The sequence below is a fragment of the Musa acuminata genome, chromosome BXJ2-6 (genome assembly GCF_036884655.1).
Source record: "Musa acuminata AAA Group cultivar baxijiao chromosome BXJ2-6, Cavendish_Baxijiao_AAA, whole genome shotgun sequence".
Taxonomy (NCBI): domain Eukaryota; kingdom Viridiplantae; phylum Streptophyta; class Magnoliopsida; order Zingiberales; family Musaceae; genus Musa; species Musa acuminata.
This window is the reverse complement of record NC_088343.1, coordinates 11,756,718-11,773,467: the sequence shown is the minus strand read 5'-3', so window position 1 is coordinate 11,773,467 and position 16,750 is coordinate 11,756,718. Positions and strand designations below refer to the sequence as shown.

Genomic DNA, 16,750 nt, shown 5'->3' with positions numbered 1-16,750 from the left:
TGAAAGTAATGGCACCAATCTCAACAACAATGATTGGGGAGTGTTAGTCCTACAGGCAACTTTAAAAATACAAGAGCGAGAATAATCGAGGAACTCTAAGAAATTTACAATATGCTTACAAACTTTTGGTTTTGGAGCTAACAGAGTTTGTAATGATGAAAGGATCAACAATTAATGCTAATGGTCAACTTAATCATCAACACATGCTTACAATCCAAACAAATTAATTGTTCTTTATGGCATTAGTGGTAACGAACATAACAGATCCACATGTACAACAACGGCTCTTGTGAGATGTCTTAATGCGAACCTTCATTATTCACGTGTATTATGTTCAAATCAAACCATGATCAAGTCTAACTATACACAACTATTCTTCTTGACTGCATCGATTAATGTGGTTGCGCATAGATAATATATCTCATCAATTAGTGTGGGTAAAATATGAGTGAAATCAAATTGTAATCCTAAGATGAATCCTCATAATTACACTCATAATTACGACCACTACAAGCTGATTGATGATGCCCGAACAACAACGGCAAGTGGAGGAAGTTATTTCCTAGTTTGTCGACAGGCAAGTCTCTTCTTGGGATTTGATATCCCATGACAAGTCTCTTACTTATATAACAAGTATTATGTGGTCCTATGTAATTAAGTAAGATATATTATAGATATGATTAGATTCTTATAATGGTTATTGGCCAATAGAAAAGAAATTCAATTTAAATAGGATTTCTAAGGAAATAACGTTAATGGGAAGGAACTCTCCTAATAATTATCATAGACTCTCTGCTCTCGTAATAGACAGGACCTCTAGAGGCTAAATAAGGGGCATCTCAGTGTAGTTGAGAGATTAAAGTTTTTCTCTCGATTTTTTTGATCTTAATGCATTTAAGAGATTAAGGTTTTTTTTTTTCAATCTGGTTCTCTTTGCAGATTTATATCTCAGATCCGATGATGAAGCGCTTGTAGATCAAAAAATATTTATTCTTCTCAACAACAAGAAAGGTACTCGTAATATATTATTATATCTAATTTTATTTGATTTCAATATTGAGATAAAAGTTTTTCCGATAGCATAATTACATATTTTATGCTTGGAGTTTATAATTTTAATATATATATATATATATATATATATATATATATATATATATATATATATATATATATATATATATATATATATATGACGAAAGATTAACTAAGAAGATAGTTTTATATTCTTTACTAAGGATTAAAAGAATCAGATTACATATATTACGTTTGGTTTATAATCTAAAAGTTTAATCTTTCGATTAAATTAGCATCAAACTATCAGACTTACCGTAAAGTTTACCCATCAAGAAAACGCTATAGTTTTCTGCGACAGGAAGTATCGCGTGTTGCATGAATCCGCCAGGAAGCTCTTCCTCATCATCATCCTCTTCCTCTCCGTTTTGCCGTCTCTACCTGCCAGGAAGCTCCTTGGCGAGGGGGAGCAGAAGGTTACATCCTCAGCAGCTGGTTTGGCGTTAAACGTCCGCCCAAGGGGGATCACACCTCCGCCTTCTCCCATTAACGTTGGTAATGGTGTGGCCGCTGCAGGCACGGGCAGTAGCAACAAAGAGAGGATGCTGGGCTCGGTCCCCAGCCAAGTGATTGGCAACTAGTTTCTCCGATCCTTACCATTTACCTTCACTACTCTCGGATGGTATCATGTACTCTACTAGCTGAGAAGTTTTCCCGGAGAGAGACTCACGTACTGTAGCTGTGTTTCTTCCTGGTTCACGTAAGTTGGATTGACTTGATGTCACTGAGAGACATGGATGAGGGAGATGAGGAGAAATGTGTGTATTATATTGAACTTAATGGAGGAATTCCGTCACTGCTATTTACTTAGAGTAGTACTACTCTATCAACCATGACAAACAAGTGAGTCAATAGACTGTTGCTTCTATCTATCTGAACCTACCTCTTCTTTCCTAATGCTTGCTTGCTACCCTCAAGGAAGTGCTTTAGATTAAGTGAGCTCCTAAATAAGCGTGATGTTTCTGATAAAAATATTCATATGTGTAAGATAAAAGAGGATAATCTTACATTGCTAAAGATTGAAAGAATCACATGATAATGATGCGAAGAAAATTCATAAAGTATCATATTTACGCATATATTTGGCGATCATATTTCTAGTCTAGACGATATTACGAAATATTTTTCTTTACTAATAATGGAAAAGAAATGCTTATCGGTTGCGATAATGCTATAAAAAATTCATCTAATCTTATATATAATCAATCACATACTAATCAATTTGTCTTTCGATTACAGATTAGAAACCATATTCTGCATCATTTTTTACTGAGTACTATGGCATGGATACTGAGATTGAATGCACATGTTGGCCTTCCCAATTCTGCAATTCCCAACTCGGAAGCCCATCAAAGATGCTGTGGAAGTCGACAATGTTGGCTGCATCAAACTTAGACGCTTCTCGCCAATCAAAAGCATGCCTAAATGTCTCACTAAAATCCTTAATTCGTATTACATTCTTGGTCTCTTTTTAGGTCAACGGGACTGTGACACGAAGGTCATAGCATCGACCGAGCTTGGATTCGAGCCGCTTCACAAGCCTAGTCTCAAGCTGCACGTTTCCCTATTCCTACTTTCAGTATACGAATGGGAAGGTTTTCTCTTCTTACAACAAATATTCCTGAGATAAAAATAATATATTATATTTTACTTTCAATCAAGACTCAATATATTATGTTTTACTTGAAATATATAAGTCATTAATCATTATTGTGACAACATCAACATATGTCGAATGGAAAATATTCTGATAATATTTTCTTTTGTGCATTATATTCCTCGTTGCTATAGGCAACCACGGCGACTAGCTATATATAAGATAAATTAGGATAGAATTATGAAGGTTTGGTCATTCTCATCCTCACTTGTATCTTGTCCAGCTCAAAAATCTTTCTTGATCGTCAGATGAATCATAATAGGAATCTCATCCTACATTCATCTTGGTATAAGTCAACCCCACATCGAACATCCGAAGGCATATCGAGCATGTTCTAAGGCTCTTAGTGTAAATCAAACTGGAAGCAAGTCAAACTAGCTAGTCAAGCACTCTAAGCTAATCACTAACATGTCTCCATAACAAACATAAATAGATTAAGAGGATCAAATTATACATACATACATATACATATATTAATGATTCTACTTGATCAAACATAAGGAGACGTTCACTATATCGATACGGTGTCAAGAAGGTGTATTGTTCCACTCCGATCTAACATGGATGATTAGGGCACACGATTAGTAATGAAGCATGTGCAATAATTGTATTGGAGAAATTGTTTAATTAATGAGGATTCCTTGTTGTTGCTAATGTCAAATCTATGCAATAGAATATAATGAAGCTTGTGGTTCATTAGGGTATTAGTGGATAGACTACATTGGTTTCCGTGTGAAGAACATTAAATGGGTCGTGTTATAATAAACAATAAAATAGAGTAAGAAAGTGGGAGAGACAGAAAAAAAAGGGAAAGAGAAAATAGACTCTCCTTTAATTAAGAGATATCCTTATTTTCTTCTAAATTAAACATAGGCTATAGTATTATTGTTCATGGAAAGTTTGTCTAAAGAAGAAAAAATGTTAATCGCGATTTTAACAAGAATTATAAGACTCATTATAATTAAACGTGATTGTCGGATTAGGTATTACTTGATCATCCATCACACTCTATTGTGAATGACTCATTATGCTGCTTACTGTCTCATGCGTAGTGCTGTCGCACCATAAAGCCAAAGACAAAGGAAAAAGGAGAGAGAGAAAGAGAACAGCGTTTTTGTCTTTGTTTGTTCCTTTCATCACTTCCATGAATGATCTGTGTATCGTGTAGTGGTGGGGTTTAGTCGACACCACCCAAAACTTATCAGAAGCCATCGGTAGATGTGACTGCGTTGTTCATTTCAGCTACTTTAGCATCCTTATTTGTGCTGCATGCGCTTCCCTTACGATGAGATTAAATGATGATTGCTCGACAGCATATTTCCTTTCTTTTTGATCCTATTTTCGGTAGATCATAAATAAGGAGATCAATAATCACAAAACTAGAAGAACAATTGTTCTTAAATCACTTTCTTGGAAGCAATGATGAAATCTTTATTGACTGTGTATAATGAAATGTTTACGTACACGGAACCACTAAACCCTCCGCCAAAAATCGACCACGGCAGGAAAGAAAACAAGCACTCAAACAAGCGTTCGAAGATTATTCGTCGATGGCAGGCAGATCCATGACTGTTACTCTCTTCCGACGCGATCATTCCCTGCGTGCAGGTGCAGCAGATGCCGCTTCGACGTCGGTGCACTGTGCCCTTTGTTGCTGGGACCAGAACGAGGGACGCTCCTCCTGGCGAGCACATGGATAGCCTTCGGCTCCTTCGCTGCTGCTGCTGCTGAACTCGTCGCAGCCTTGAGAGCTTCTTCGATGGCGAGCGACGGCGGGTGCGGCCTTGCTGAGGACACCGCTGTGGTCATGATGAAGAGGAGGAGCGGCAGCAGTTTGGCGTAGAGAGACAGTGGTCGGGCGAGGACAAGGATGGCAGCCATGGCATGGGTCGTGGTGGCACCCTGCAGGGACCTGAAAGCATTTGGAGTAGCGAAGGGCATGCAGGCGGAGGAGACTTATATACACGGAGGGAGATGGACTTCGCTAAGTTTAGGCCATGATCTTGACCCTCTTTACTTAGTTGCCCATTGTGATGACTGCTGCATTCCACAATTCTCAAGCCCATTTGGAAGGGTATCCTCGAGAAGTGGTCGAGTGGGCGTGGCTGTAGTAACTCTTCTTCTTGTGATGCTGATCTGATACACCAAACCACTCAGAGATGGAATATTGACTTTGGATCGCTTCCTATTTGTCAGTGATCGAAGACCCCCTCCAACCCAGAAAGTTCAACAGAGAGGGAGAGAGAATGAACAGGCGGTCCCATTCATTTCACTCAGGTCTTCGATTGGATCCGCGAGCCTAATCTATCTGTTCTTCATCCATTTCGTTGCAGTTAAACCTGTTCTTCTTGGAACAAGTGATCTCATGGTTCTCGCGTTGCTACAGAGCATGCAATAGATTAAAGGAAATATCATTGTTGCTGGTTTCTCTCTCTCTCTCTCTCGCTGTATCGATCAGTACGCACCACTAGATCTCTATCCATGTAAAGCGAGAGAATGACAGAACAGAGGGAATAAAGTTGCTGGGTCATCCATCGTCATGGACCGGCCGACGCACAACCCCTCGCTCCCCGGTCGGCTTCCGATGCTTTAAGACTTAGGGATACCCCATCCAAAGCACAAGAGCGACTACATCTTCCACTACAAAATCACGGCGTTCTCCAAGGGGGTCCAGTGTGAGCATGTCAAACGAGGCGGTGTACCAAAACAAGTTGGCTCGATTGCTTGGAGATCTTGATAACAACATTGTCGCGTTTAAATCTAAGACTCGCCTAACTTTCGTGGACGAAGGACCAACGTACGAAGACTCCTACCTCCTCACAAAAAAGGTTGCATGGACCAGCGGAGTGCGTTACTGCTGCAGCTCCCGTCTGCACATATCAGATGAGGGCTGTGTTCTTAAAATAATCGTCGAGTGGAGGAGGTGAAGAACACAATTGAAGTCTTCTGCGTTGACTTATGGATACGCGTCTCATCTTATCTTTGCTCTCCATCGGCATCGTGATCCTCTCTTAAGGTTCCTTCCTTGTTCTGTAGTCGTTGATCCATCACCAGCAACTGCATTAATATCCTTCATTCCTTTTCTAAAGTACCTAAAAGATATTGGAATACTTTATCACGAGTCACCATTGATGGAACACTAAGTCCTCTCTCCCTACAGTTTTAGGGGGACCGGACCTCCTTCGCAGCAGAGAATACCACCAAATACTACAATTAGATATGTATATCTATATATATGACAGTATTTTATTTCTTTCTTTTACTGTGAAAAAAGTAGCTAAATTACAAGTTTCGGCAGCGGATTGGCTTTCTATGTGAGTAGGATCCCCGTTTAGTCGGATGTCATCTGTAGCTGTGAGATCGCCCATCACTATTGGCTGCACCACATTGGATGGGATCACTGTACCACCATCACTATTGATTCCATCATGTTTTGATTTTTATTTTGGTAACATAAAATATTTTATTTTCTCTTTATTGGATTATCTATCAATTGTTCGGTAATTTAATTTAATTGAATTATTTTAATTGACAAATTGATTGGACTCGATTTGTTTTAATTTCTGGGATTATATTTGTTGGCAACCAATCTGGCCCAAGTCAGGCCTAAATCAATCTGCTGAGGCCAATTGGGCCGGTCAACATTGGTCCCAATTTCTCTCTATGAACCCAACATAGTGACGTGGGCCACGTGTCCCAGTACGAACCGCGGGTCCTTCAAATGGTACTTCTTGGGAACGCAATAGTGAGGTCGTAACAAACTGACCAATAAGATGACTGCCAGTTCTCCCGCCCTCGTCTCTCCGTTCGAAGTTCCTGCCGTCTCTTGATCGGTTCCCTTCGTCGCTCTCGAGAGTCGGGGGGGGGGGGGGCGGAGCTTCCGTGGTGGTACTGTTGGTGCGACCGGAGCCCGACGAATCCCAAGAAATCTCTCGCGAAGACGAACGAATTCGCCTTCTCTGGTCAAGGTTCGATGATCTCTTCCCGGTTCACGACTCCTTCTTGTTCGTCTTCTTCCAACCTCTCGTCTTCGTGAGATTTCTTTCTTCGATACTTCGTTTCTTGGTTTCTCGTCTCGTCGAGTTAGGTTCTTGATGGATTGAAGTTGTTCGGTTAGAATTCGTTCAAGATGTAGTCGTTGCTCCGTCTCTGTTGTCGAATCCGATCGAGCACTGTCGCCAAGACGATTCGATCTTTAGGTGTTGGATGATGCGCGGGAGCAATAGAACAGATCGATTTGGGGGGAAAGGTTTCCAAGAAAGAGTGCGAATTAGGGTCTCATCCGCCATTCATGATGCAGGTTCCGTTCTCTGTTCTCCTCCTCGCAGGAGGACCGAAGCAAGGTCGAGCCAGAGATGGGGAACTCGGACTTGAGGAGGGCGGCGGCGGCGAAGTCCAAGCGGATGACGGTGCAGCAGCTAATGGAGCAGCTGAACGAAGAGGAACGAGCGTGGGAGACCAGCGAGGTGTCCGCTTCCGAGGAAGCAGAGGCGGAGGCGCCTCAACTCCAACGACCGGCGACCGACGTGGCCTCCCCTTCCGCTTCGCGAAGGCGGGTGATCGTGGTGGTGCACCGGCTCCCACTTCACGCGACTTCCGACCCCGACATCCCTGGCCTGTGCAAATTCGTACCGGAGGAGGACTGTCCCCTTCTCCACCTCGGAGAAGGCGTCCCCGCCGGCACCGAACTCGTCTTGGTCGGCACCCTCCCTGGCGCCGCCGACCTATCTCAGGAGCTGCGCGACAGGCTCGCCCGGGGCCGCCACCTCCTCGGCTTCCTCATCCTCCCCGTCTTCCTCCCGCCAAACACCGATTCCAGGCTGTCCCGCCTCTGCAAGGTCTACCTCCACCATGCCCTCCATTCCGTGATTCCCTACGGCGTGGGCGCCCCCATCTACGACGAGTCCTCTTCTGCCGCCTGGGATGAAGCCACTGCCATCTTCGCCAACGCCGTCGATGACGCCATTCGCACCCACGACGACCTCGTATGGTTGCACGACTACCATCTCTTCCTCCTCCCCTCCCTCATCCGCCACCGCCACCCCGGCATCCGCCTCGGCTTCTCCCTGTATGCCCCCTTCCCGTCCAGGGACGTCTTCCTCTCGCTCCCCCCCGCCACCCAGATCCTCAACTCACTTCTCTGCTGCGACCTCCTCGGATTCCATGCTCTCGATCACGCCCGCCACTTCCTCTCGTGCTGCCGCCGCGCCCTCGGCCTCCACCACCGCCCCCGCCGCTCTCCATCCTCCCACGGCTTCCTCGGAGTCGACCACCTCGGGCGCACCATCGGGATCCACGTCCTAGCCCCCGGCATCCACCTGCCTAGCACCGTCGCCCACGTTGCCGCCTTCTCCTCTCCCGAAGGCACTGACACGCTCGCCGATCTCCGCCGCAAATACCGCGACATGACCGTCCTCCTCAGCATCGACGAACCGGACGTCTTCAGGTCCATCCACTTAAAGCTGCTTGCTTTTAATATGGTGCTCCGGAAGCTCCAGGGAACCCGCTTCCAGGGCCGCGTCGCCCTGATCCAGATGCTCAACTGCAGGGGGCGACCCTACGCGAGGGAAAACTCCGCCCTCCGCCAGAACCTCAAGGCTCACTGCGACACAATCAACCGCGTTTTCGGTTCCGAACATTTCAAGCCTGTCGAAGTGGTGGAGCAGGACGTTATCAGACCAAGAGCGAAGGCCGCATTCTACGTCATCGCTGACTGCCTTTTGGACACCGCCATAAGGGGCGGAGTGAATCTGATCCCCTACGAGTACGTCGTTTCCAGGCAGGTAGACCGTTCACGCCATTCCTCCTGGAAGAAGAGCAGGGTGGTGTTGTCGGAGTTCACTGGGTCGTTGCAGGCCCTGAGCAGGGCGACCAAAGTCAACCCGTTGGACCCCCCAAAGACCGCCGAAGCACTGGTCGAAGTGATCTCGATGAGCGAGGAAGAGAAACAGGAGCAGCACGAGAAGCACTGCGCAGACATCAGAAACTACGATGTGGCTTACTGGTCCAGGAGCTTCATCGATGATCTGAGGAGCCGTGAGTTGGCCCACTTCAACAACGGAGACGCTGTATCCGAAGACGGTTTCACGGAGCTCCAAGAGCAAACGGTAACGTCGGCTTATACGAAGGCCAGTAGGAGGGCAATTTTCCTCGACTACGATGGCACTCTGGAGTCCGAATCTTCCGACGCGAAGGCACGAAAAGCGTGGGTTACGGACGTCCTGTCTTCCCTGTGTGCCGATCCTAGAAATGTGGTTTTCATCGTCAGTGGAAGAACGAAGAAGGATTTGGGGAGGTGGTTCGGGAAGTGCTGGGGTCTCGGCATTGCCGCCGAACGTGGCTACTTCTCAAGGTAGCCGTATGATTCTTCTCGCTTGATATACCATCCTCTGACTCTACATGATTCCTCATCCTGTTTTTTATAAGCACTCTATTAGGTGGGGAGGACAAGCCGAGTGGGAATCTATGGAGGAAGCCGTCAACCTCGATTGGGTCGGTGTCGCGGGGCCACTGATGAAACGGTACATGGAGGCCACGAAGCATCCGACGTTGGAGATCAAACACAGTGCAATCGTGTGGCGGTATGAAGAGGTAGACCCTGCACGGGCAAAGGAGATGGTGGACCTTATGAAGGATTTGCTACTACACGAACCAGTAGCGATCAAGAGTGGCCATCGTAGCATCGAAGTCCATCCGCAGGTACGTGAAATATGGAGAGTCATTTGTATTACTTAACTCGTGTTCAATTAGTGGACTCGAGTCAAATGCTAACTCGAAATGAATGATATTCGTATGGGCGGGTACTCGTAGGGAATCAACAAAGGCTCGGTGGTCAGGAAGGTCCTCTCGGCGATGGCTGACGACCAGAATCGAGCGGACTTTGTGCTGTTCATCGGCGACGACTCCTCAGACCAGGACATGTTCGAATTTTTCGCCACGGATAAGCACAAGGATGTGGTTGCTCCCCGTGCCACCGTGATCACTTGCACGGTTGCCAATAAGGCCAGCAAAGCCAAGTATTACCTGGAAAACATTGACGGAGTCAAAAGTCTGCTCGTCTCCCTTGCTGAACGCGCAAGGTCGCTGTCGAGATCTAAGCTGCTTACGTTAACCGAACAACAATGAGCAGACACTTCTCTTCCAACTTGGTGATTGGATTGTACAAGGTGTGATTTGCTTTCATTTTTCTTCTCTGCTATGGATTTGTACGAGGTAGAAGAAAGTTTTAATTGTTCTCTACATTTTGATAGTATACCTGGCCACTCTTATGGAACTTTTATGCGTGGCAGTGCTGAAATTAAAGCAGGTGTGGTAGAGGGGGCAGAGCGTGAACGAATGAGATCATGTCTCCCTCCCGCCTCGTTTCAATAGATATTTGAGGATTATACTGAACCATGCACATGCCATAAACAGGGCTATATGATCTTATAGAGTTGGGTCTCGACAGGTTCAGCTAAAAACATAAAACGCATAACGACGACTTGAGGTGCTGCTCAACACATCCATAACTGACAGCTAACGCTTCACGAAGCTCAAAAACATGACACAACTTATCATCTAAAAATCCCGTCCAGGATGAGCTTTCCCACGGATTGTCCAAAGAGACGGCAGTTATAGTCTCTGCATTGTTTATTGAATATCAATCATAAGATACATATGGTTGAGATGTGAGTATCACGTATACTATAAAAGGTAACTTTAAAGCATGAATCCTAGATTTTCTTATGGATCTGAGCGACAAATATTTGTCATCAGTAAAGTCTTCTCTAAAATTTATTTTTAGCTATAGACTGTATCCAGAAAGAATTATTTTCTATATAACTCAGATAGACATGTCATAAACACGGAATCCAGATTCAAATCCTTTGAGATTTTATCAACAATTCATATTTTATTTTTATTCTAAACCAACAATTTCCTCCAGTGTGCTTTATGTAGCCAAGCATCTTTCTAATCTATGGATCCTTACTAGTCAATTTAAGCAAATATCAATTGTTGAAGGAGATCCAAGTTTGCTGAACATGCTCACCTCATGAAATGGGATTTACACCCTCTTGAAAAAGGACAGAATATTTCCTTGCTTCGCATCTTTTAGACCACCTTTTCCTGGTTTCTTGTTGCCACCCTTTCCTGGATTAGTTGAAGCAGCAATTCCTGCTGCTTGCGCTTTATTAGCCACAGGAGGCCTAACATCAGAGATCAGGTAATTCATATTATTCTGCCAGCACCATGATGCACAAAAGCTAATGATGGAATAGAGCAATGATGCTATACAAACCATGAATTAATTGACCCTAAGCGCAATCGATGGAATAGGCATTTCCCTTCTTCTAACCTTTTACCACTAGGGTCAATAATTTATCTAGTAAATCACGTACAGGTCCTCCATGTGCACGGCGTGCTGCTATATATTAACACTGATGACACTCCACTAAGAAGACTGATGATTGTTTGAATTTCCTTGATACTTACACAGTGAGTTATTCTACGCTTTCAATTGGGCAAACCAAATGAAAACCACCAAACTCCTAAACTACATCTACAACCCCTGACATTGATAATTGTCTTACCAAATCAGCATAAGGATCAGCTTGTTCTCTTGAATCATGAGCAGAAAAACCTTCACAGACTATGCAATCTTACATTAAAGAAATTTCTCAATAATCAATTGCAAATTTGCACTTCCATTAATATTCATTTGTCTTTGATTGCTTAACCTAACAACACATGTAAATGGACCTCTTCCGCAAAGATACAAAAGGTCACATTAAAATCCATTCAAATCACAACCTTCCTATATGATATTGGTTGAAGCAAAACACAGGACTTAGGGTCCATTAAGACACCAGAGAGAGCTACAACATTTAAACCATGGTGTGAAACAGGTCTCAAAATTAAAGATTAAAGATAATGGTGTCTTTTATATGTGTGTATAATAGTATAGTCAACGGCAATTGTGCACAGGTTTTAGAGTAAAAAGGTGAAAGAGTCAACATCAACTTGAATCCATAAAAGGCCTTAAGGACCTGCAATAAGGCCAAATGAAAGATCCATTCTTCAATATTCCAGAAATGTAATCAAACAACTTGGGTAAACATCAGACATCAAGAAAGTTGGTGGATGCTTTGGAAAAATATAGCCTGAATATCATAATGAACCAGTCATCTTTCTGACTGTAAGCTAGGCTCTTAACAGTTTTTTTTCACCTCAAACCTCTATTATGGAGATACGCAAATCATGATTGTTACACCAAAAATAAATTTGTATTCACTCGAAACCAGATCGAGTGCACTCAAGGTAGTGCATTACGTATCATGATCATTACAACGCCCAAAAAAGAATTCTATGAACAGACCAAGTGCACTTACGATAGTATCTTGCAGTTTCTAAAGAACAAAAATGGCCAAACTAATTCAAATTAATCATGCCAGAAAAGAAGACTGAATGAAATCAAAGACTACAAAGAACAGCTTGAAACAAACATGAACTTGCATCAAAATTATCTTCACATGACAAAAAGTTTAGGTTATTTCTATGTTTAATTGACAATATAATATTTTTGTTTTGAATTATAAATGACACAAAAACATAACAAAAAAGCAAGCATGCTTGATTCTGATACCTGTTTGCAGAATCATTAACGGAAATGTTCTTCTCAGGCATATTACTGTCAGCAGTTTCCCCCTCCCAAATAACCTCAGTAACTGAAAAGTAGCAGATTTGTTAACAAGCAGCAATATTAGAAATGATGAGGTAAGCAAGCAGTGAGAAGGGGAAAATACTTAATAGTGATATATGAGGCTGAAGACATGAGATATCAACCGAGCTGAATGCTTACAACGGATAAATTTGACCAAAAGAAGAACTGAAGTATATTATGTTATGATTTAAGTATAAGCTATCATATTATGTTCCTCACCTCAAGTGTGCAAGCTAATAAGTCTCTAGGTTTGAGTACCTTTAGACATGTCTTGAACAAATGAATAGAATGCAATTAGAAATAACCAAAAAGATAGGGGAAAAAATTTAGCAGGCCATAATCAGAATGCCTTGCAAAAAAATTAAAGGAATGAATTATTTTCCATAATTACTTTTCCAAAGAAGATACTTATTACCCAGTGTAAAGCTCAGGCTAAGGAATTATAATGTCAACAAGGAAGAAAAGTGGAATGCAACGAGAACCTCATATTCATGGACATATGATGTACAGATTATTCAATAATGAAAGAGAAATAATAGTTTTAATACACAATAGAAGCAAAAGAAATAAAATGCAGATAGAGGAAAAGATAATCTGCATCTTGGTCATGTCAAATCAGCAAAACTATTGTATGTTTTACTTGTTACTTTCACCAACCAAAAAATATATATATATTGAAGATAATGGAAGTGAAGTCCTTTGTAACCATCATCCAATTTAATCTAAATTTTGAATATTTATTGCTAAAGCATGCCTATAAATGACCCAAAAATAAAGCTGCATCAATGTATCACCAATCAAGTTCTTGCAATTTTTGTCGGCGCCTACTACTTTTTGAGAATGTCTCAATCTAATTCTTCTGATGAACAATCAATCATCGGAAGTTAAAACCAAATTAATGAATGGAACACCATGTTAACCAGGATAGAATTTGCTAGCTATCCCACTATAGACAAGTTAAAACCAAGAAGCAAACAATGGTAATATACCTTCTCTTCCTCGATCGTCAATTCGGGTTTTGAGTACTTTTCTTCTTTTTGGTGAAGTAGAAGTGGTGGCTACATCCTTATTATTCTTGTCAGTGTCCCCTTGATTATAGCTATTGGTCTTCTTTTTGAAGGAAATTCCTCCCATTGTAATGCTTGCAATTCTTTCGTCAGCATCTGATGGAAGTGAAGAATTTTTTCCCTTAGTGCTATCTAGCCCATCACTCAATCTGTCACCCTTAGGCTCTGCAGTGTTCGGTTTACTTCTGTCCAATAAGCTTTCAGTTTTAGGCAAGGATTCTGCAGCATGTTTCCCTTTAAAAACATCTGGAGATGAAAGACTAGTAACATTTTCCTCTTCATCATCATCGTCTGAGAAATCAAGAAAAACCCTTCTCTTTCTGCCGCTTACACTGTTCCTCTCCCGCTTATGATTATTATGATGGTCCTCATCTTCACTGTTGGCAGCATCCAAAGCTTCATGTGCACATATTTGAGCTTCGGCAGTAGCTAGATATCATAATGAGGAAAGAGAAATTGAAATGTAAATCAGCATAGTGTATAAATAGGATATTTAGATTGAGGACAGTAAATACATATAGCCTTCAACTGAAGGAATAACACTCCAAATACCAGCAGCAATTGACGTATCAATAGCGGTTTCAGCAGCAGGAGCCGCAGGCTTTGATTTTGCTGAAGCATTGCCCCACAAACTAGCAAGTGAACTGGTAGTCCCTGACGAGGACTTTACATTCTGACCTTTATTTTTGCCAGTATTACCACCAGAAACAGATTCTTTGATTAAAGGTGGCTTAGTAACTTTGCTGGCTGCATCAAGAGCAACTTTCTCGCTATTATCACTTGATACTGCAATAGATGACTGCATGCCATTTTTGGCACCGGATCCTTGTTGAGGATGCTGAATAGGCTGACCTTTCACAGTGCTGATACCTTTTGACTCTATAGCTACTCTTTTACCATTCATGGGCCATGGTGCTGCAGCACCAACATGCTTCCCATCAACAATGCGCTTGACAAATGAATTTGAAACGCCACAGAACCTAGAAGGAAAAGACAACATCGACAATGTTCAAGTGCAACAAGAAAGATAGGCATGATAAAGCATATGAAATTTATATATAACACAAGTGCAACAATGTCAAGAACAAGATATTTTCAGCAAGGTAAAACAAGGTAAAAGTGACTTGCCTGTTATCCCTCAAGCAGTTTCCTTCAGTCAATGGTTGATTAAAGAGTTCCTCCGCCTGCACAAATTCAGCATTCCATATAACTGCAAGATCACTTGGAATACATGCTTGGACACTGTAAACCTGAACTGAGCAATTATCTTTAAATACTTGTTTGACTTCTGCACCAAATCAAACAGTATGTCTTAGAAAAGGTCCATATCAACAGAGAGTTACAAAATAGATCCACGAACCCAGCTAATTGAGAGAATGATGTCTATCAGTAATCTTCATAATGTGTACTACTTTCTTGCCACATACTTAACAAGATACTCTGTTCTGTCACTAGAAAAGCAAAAAACCCAACTTAAGCTTTTCAACATAGTTGGTTTGTCCCTTTCCAGGATCATACTCCTTTTACTCAACAGACAAGATCATTTTTAATCAATTGTTCATTTCCTTTTTTTTCTATAAACCTTTAAAAGACATATGAAAACATCTGTTAAGAGCACAAATATGTCTCCTAACACCAAAAAAACCATATGACATATATAAGAAGCTTCAAACAAAAAACTTGAATGCATTCTTCACAATTTGTTTTACATATATGTTTTTAATTCTTATCCTGGTTATGTGTCGTGCAGCTTGTTAAAGGTTTGACAATATGAACATGGAATTCAATTAACCTTGCATGGAACAAATGAAAAATAATACTAATTGGATAATGTTAACAATGTTCTTCGAGAAAGTGAATGTAAAGAATTATCCAATGGAAGCATTACTTTAGATAATCCAATCATCGATTTTAGCAGAAGTACTGAAACCATCAAGTGAGACAATTAAAAAGAGCCAAATATAATGATGCTGTTTAGTACAGACTGACTGTTAAAATACAAGTTGAGAAAAATGTAGGTGTCAGCCAAGTAAGGCATATATAACCTTCTAGTTTATAGGTTGAAGCAAGTTTTACACAATAGGCTTGAGGTTCACTCTTCAACCATCCGGACAATGTGTATATCACCTCCAACTCATTGCAGTGCTTTTCCGCAAACTCCTGAAGCAACCTAGACACAGCAATCTCACAAAGTCAGAAAAGTATAGCTTAAAATTTTCCTACCGCGATTAATTCATTTAAACCGAAGATTGCACCTTTTTGCATAATTTGATGACACCGAAAAGTTGCGACTAAGCCACTTGTAGGAAACCTGTAAGTTATGATGAAACAAAAGTTTCAGCAACATTGTCAGCTTCTTATACATCGAAGAATCAGTAACGCTACTTGCAGAGAGAAAATGCTGGTTAAGTGAATCAATTTGCAACCGGGTGTGACAAGCTCGACGAAGTTCATAAAAGTCTACGGGCGATCTATTTCATAGGAAGCAACCAGCAGCGATGGCGTCTTTTACCCACCCGAAATGATGATGATGATGATGGCACCAACCCATATTGAAATTAAGGTTTCTTGACGATATACGGATCTCATCGATGACAATAAATGCCAGGGAAATGCAGAATACAAGCAGTTTTTTTATCTATAACGTGGCTTTTGAATCGAGCAAAACGCAACAGGGAAAATATTCGATAGATGATGATCGGGGATAGGCGTCAAATTACCACTCGAAGCTTGTCGAGGACGAGTGCCTGGATCTGCGGGAAAATTTCTAGGGCTCCATCGGCCGCCATAAGATTCGGGCAAGAATCCCCAATCTAAGCCATAGGAGTAAAGGATGAAGAAGAAGAGATGGCTGGAGAAGGGGGCTCAGGAAATTCCCGCGCGGAGGGCTCCGTTTCCCGCCTTCTGCAAGCTGATTGAGAGTATTTGGACGGAGAGAGCCCTCGGAAAGTACAACCCTTTTTCTTTATGCGATTTTGGAGACCGGGGAAGGGAACGGAACGGAACGAAACGAAACGAAACGACGTTTCGGTATCGGGGATCGAAGGAACCCGTTACATGCTCCATGTGCGTTACCTTAATTATATTTATTTATTTTATTTTTCATTTTATTTAAGGATAATTTTAAAAAATCTTAAGTTTTTATTTTTTTTTCTCCTCACGCTTTTTTTACTTCTCAAATTGCACCATTATTTTCTTAAAAAATAAAATTACTTTTAACTTCCGTCTTACCTTATCATATTTTGATACCTT

The 16,750-nt window shown here is 41.8% G+C and overlaps 3 protein-coding genes across 4 annotated transcripts; 2 read left to right on the top strand and 1 right to left on the bottom strand.

Moving 5' to 3' along the window:
- The first annotated feature begins 7,086 nt into the window (after positions 1 to 7,086).
- LOC135613858 (probable alpha,alpha-trehalose-phosphate synthase [UDP-forming] 7) lies at positions 7,087 to 9,087 on the top strand. Its single transcript, XM_065110874.1, has one exon. It carries the CDS (start codon positions 7,087 to 7,089, stop codon positions 9,085 to 9,087), a length of 2,001 nt encoding a protein of 666 aa, XP_064966946.1.
- Positions 9,088 to 9,176: 89 nt separating this feature from the next.
- LOC135613798 (probable alpha,alpha-trehalose-phosphate synthase [UDP-forming] 7) lies at positions 9,177 to 9,888 on the top strand. Its single transcript, XM_065110832.1, has 2 exons — positions 9,177 to 9,430; positions 9,542 to 9,888. Exons 1-2 carry the CDS (start codon positions 9,197 to 9,199, stop codon positions 9,854 to 9,856), a joined length of 549 nt encoding a protein of 182 aa, XP_064966904.1. The 5' UTR covers positions 9,177 to 9,196; the 3' UTR covers positions 9,857 to 9,888.
- Positions 9,889 to 10,132: 244 nt separating this feature from the next.
- On the bottom strand, positions 10,133 to 16,498 carry LOC135583682 (uncharacterized). Of its 2 annotated transcripts, none has more exons than XM_065112681.1 (9): positions 16,219 to 16,498; positions 15,754 to 15,809; positions 15,544 to 15,668; positions 14,627 to 14,786; positions 14,051 to 14,478; positions 13,421 to 13,894; positions 12,354 to 12,435; positions 10,761 to 10,917; positions 10,133 to 10,351 (listed from the first exon to the last, which is right to left on the bottom strand). In XM_065112681.1, exons 1-8 carry the CDS (start codon positions 16,285 to 16,287, stop codon positions 10,776 to 10,778), a joined length of 1,536 nt encoding a protein of 511 aa, XP_064968753.1. In that variant the 5' UTR covers positions 16,288 to 16,498; the 3' UTR covers positions 10,133 to 10,351; positions 10,761 to 10,775. The 2 variants fall into 2 exon arrangements, with proteins under 2 accessions (XP_064968753.1, XP_064968752.1); XM_065112680.1 differs by having other exon boundaries at positions 13,421 to 13,927; positions 16,219 to 16,489.
- Positions 16,499 to 16,750: the final 252 nt, after the last annotated feature.

Coding starts and splice junctions, on each gene's coding strand:
- LOC135613858 (XM_065110874.1), top strand. CDS start 7,087: ATGGGGAACTCGGACTTGAGGAGGGCGGCGGCGGCGAAGTCCAAGCGG.
- LOC135613798 (XM_065110832.1), top strand. CDS start 9,197: ATGGAGGAAGCCGTCAACCTCGATTGGGTCGGTGTCGCGGGGCCACTG. Junction 9,431..9,541: donor GCATCGAAGTCCATCCGCAG/GTACGTGAAATA, acceptor GGGTACTCGTAG/GGAATCAACAAAGGCTCGGT.
- LOC135583682 (XM_065112680.1), bottom strand. CDS start 16,287: ATGGCGGCCGATGGAGCCCTAGAAATTTTCCCGCAGATCCAGGCACTC. Junction 14,479..14,626: donor AACTGCTTGAGGGATAACAG/GCAAGTCACTTT, acceptor TTTTCCTTCTAG/GTTCTGTGGCGTTTCAAATT. Junction 12,436..13,420: donor TGACGATCGAGGAAGAGAAG/GTATATTACCAT, acceptor GCTACTTTTCAG/TTACTGAGGTTATTTGGGAG.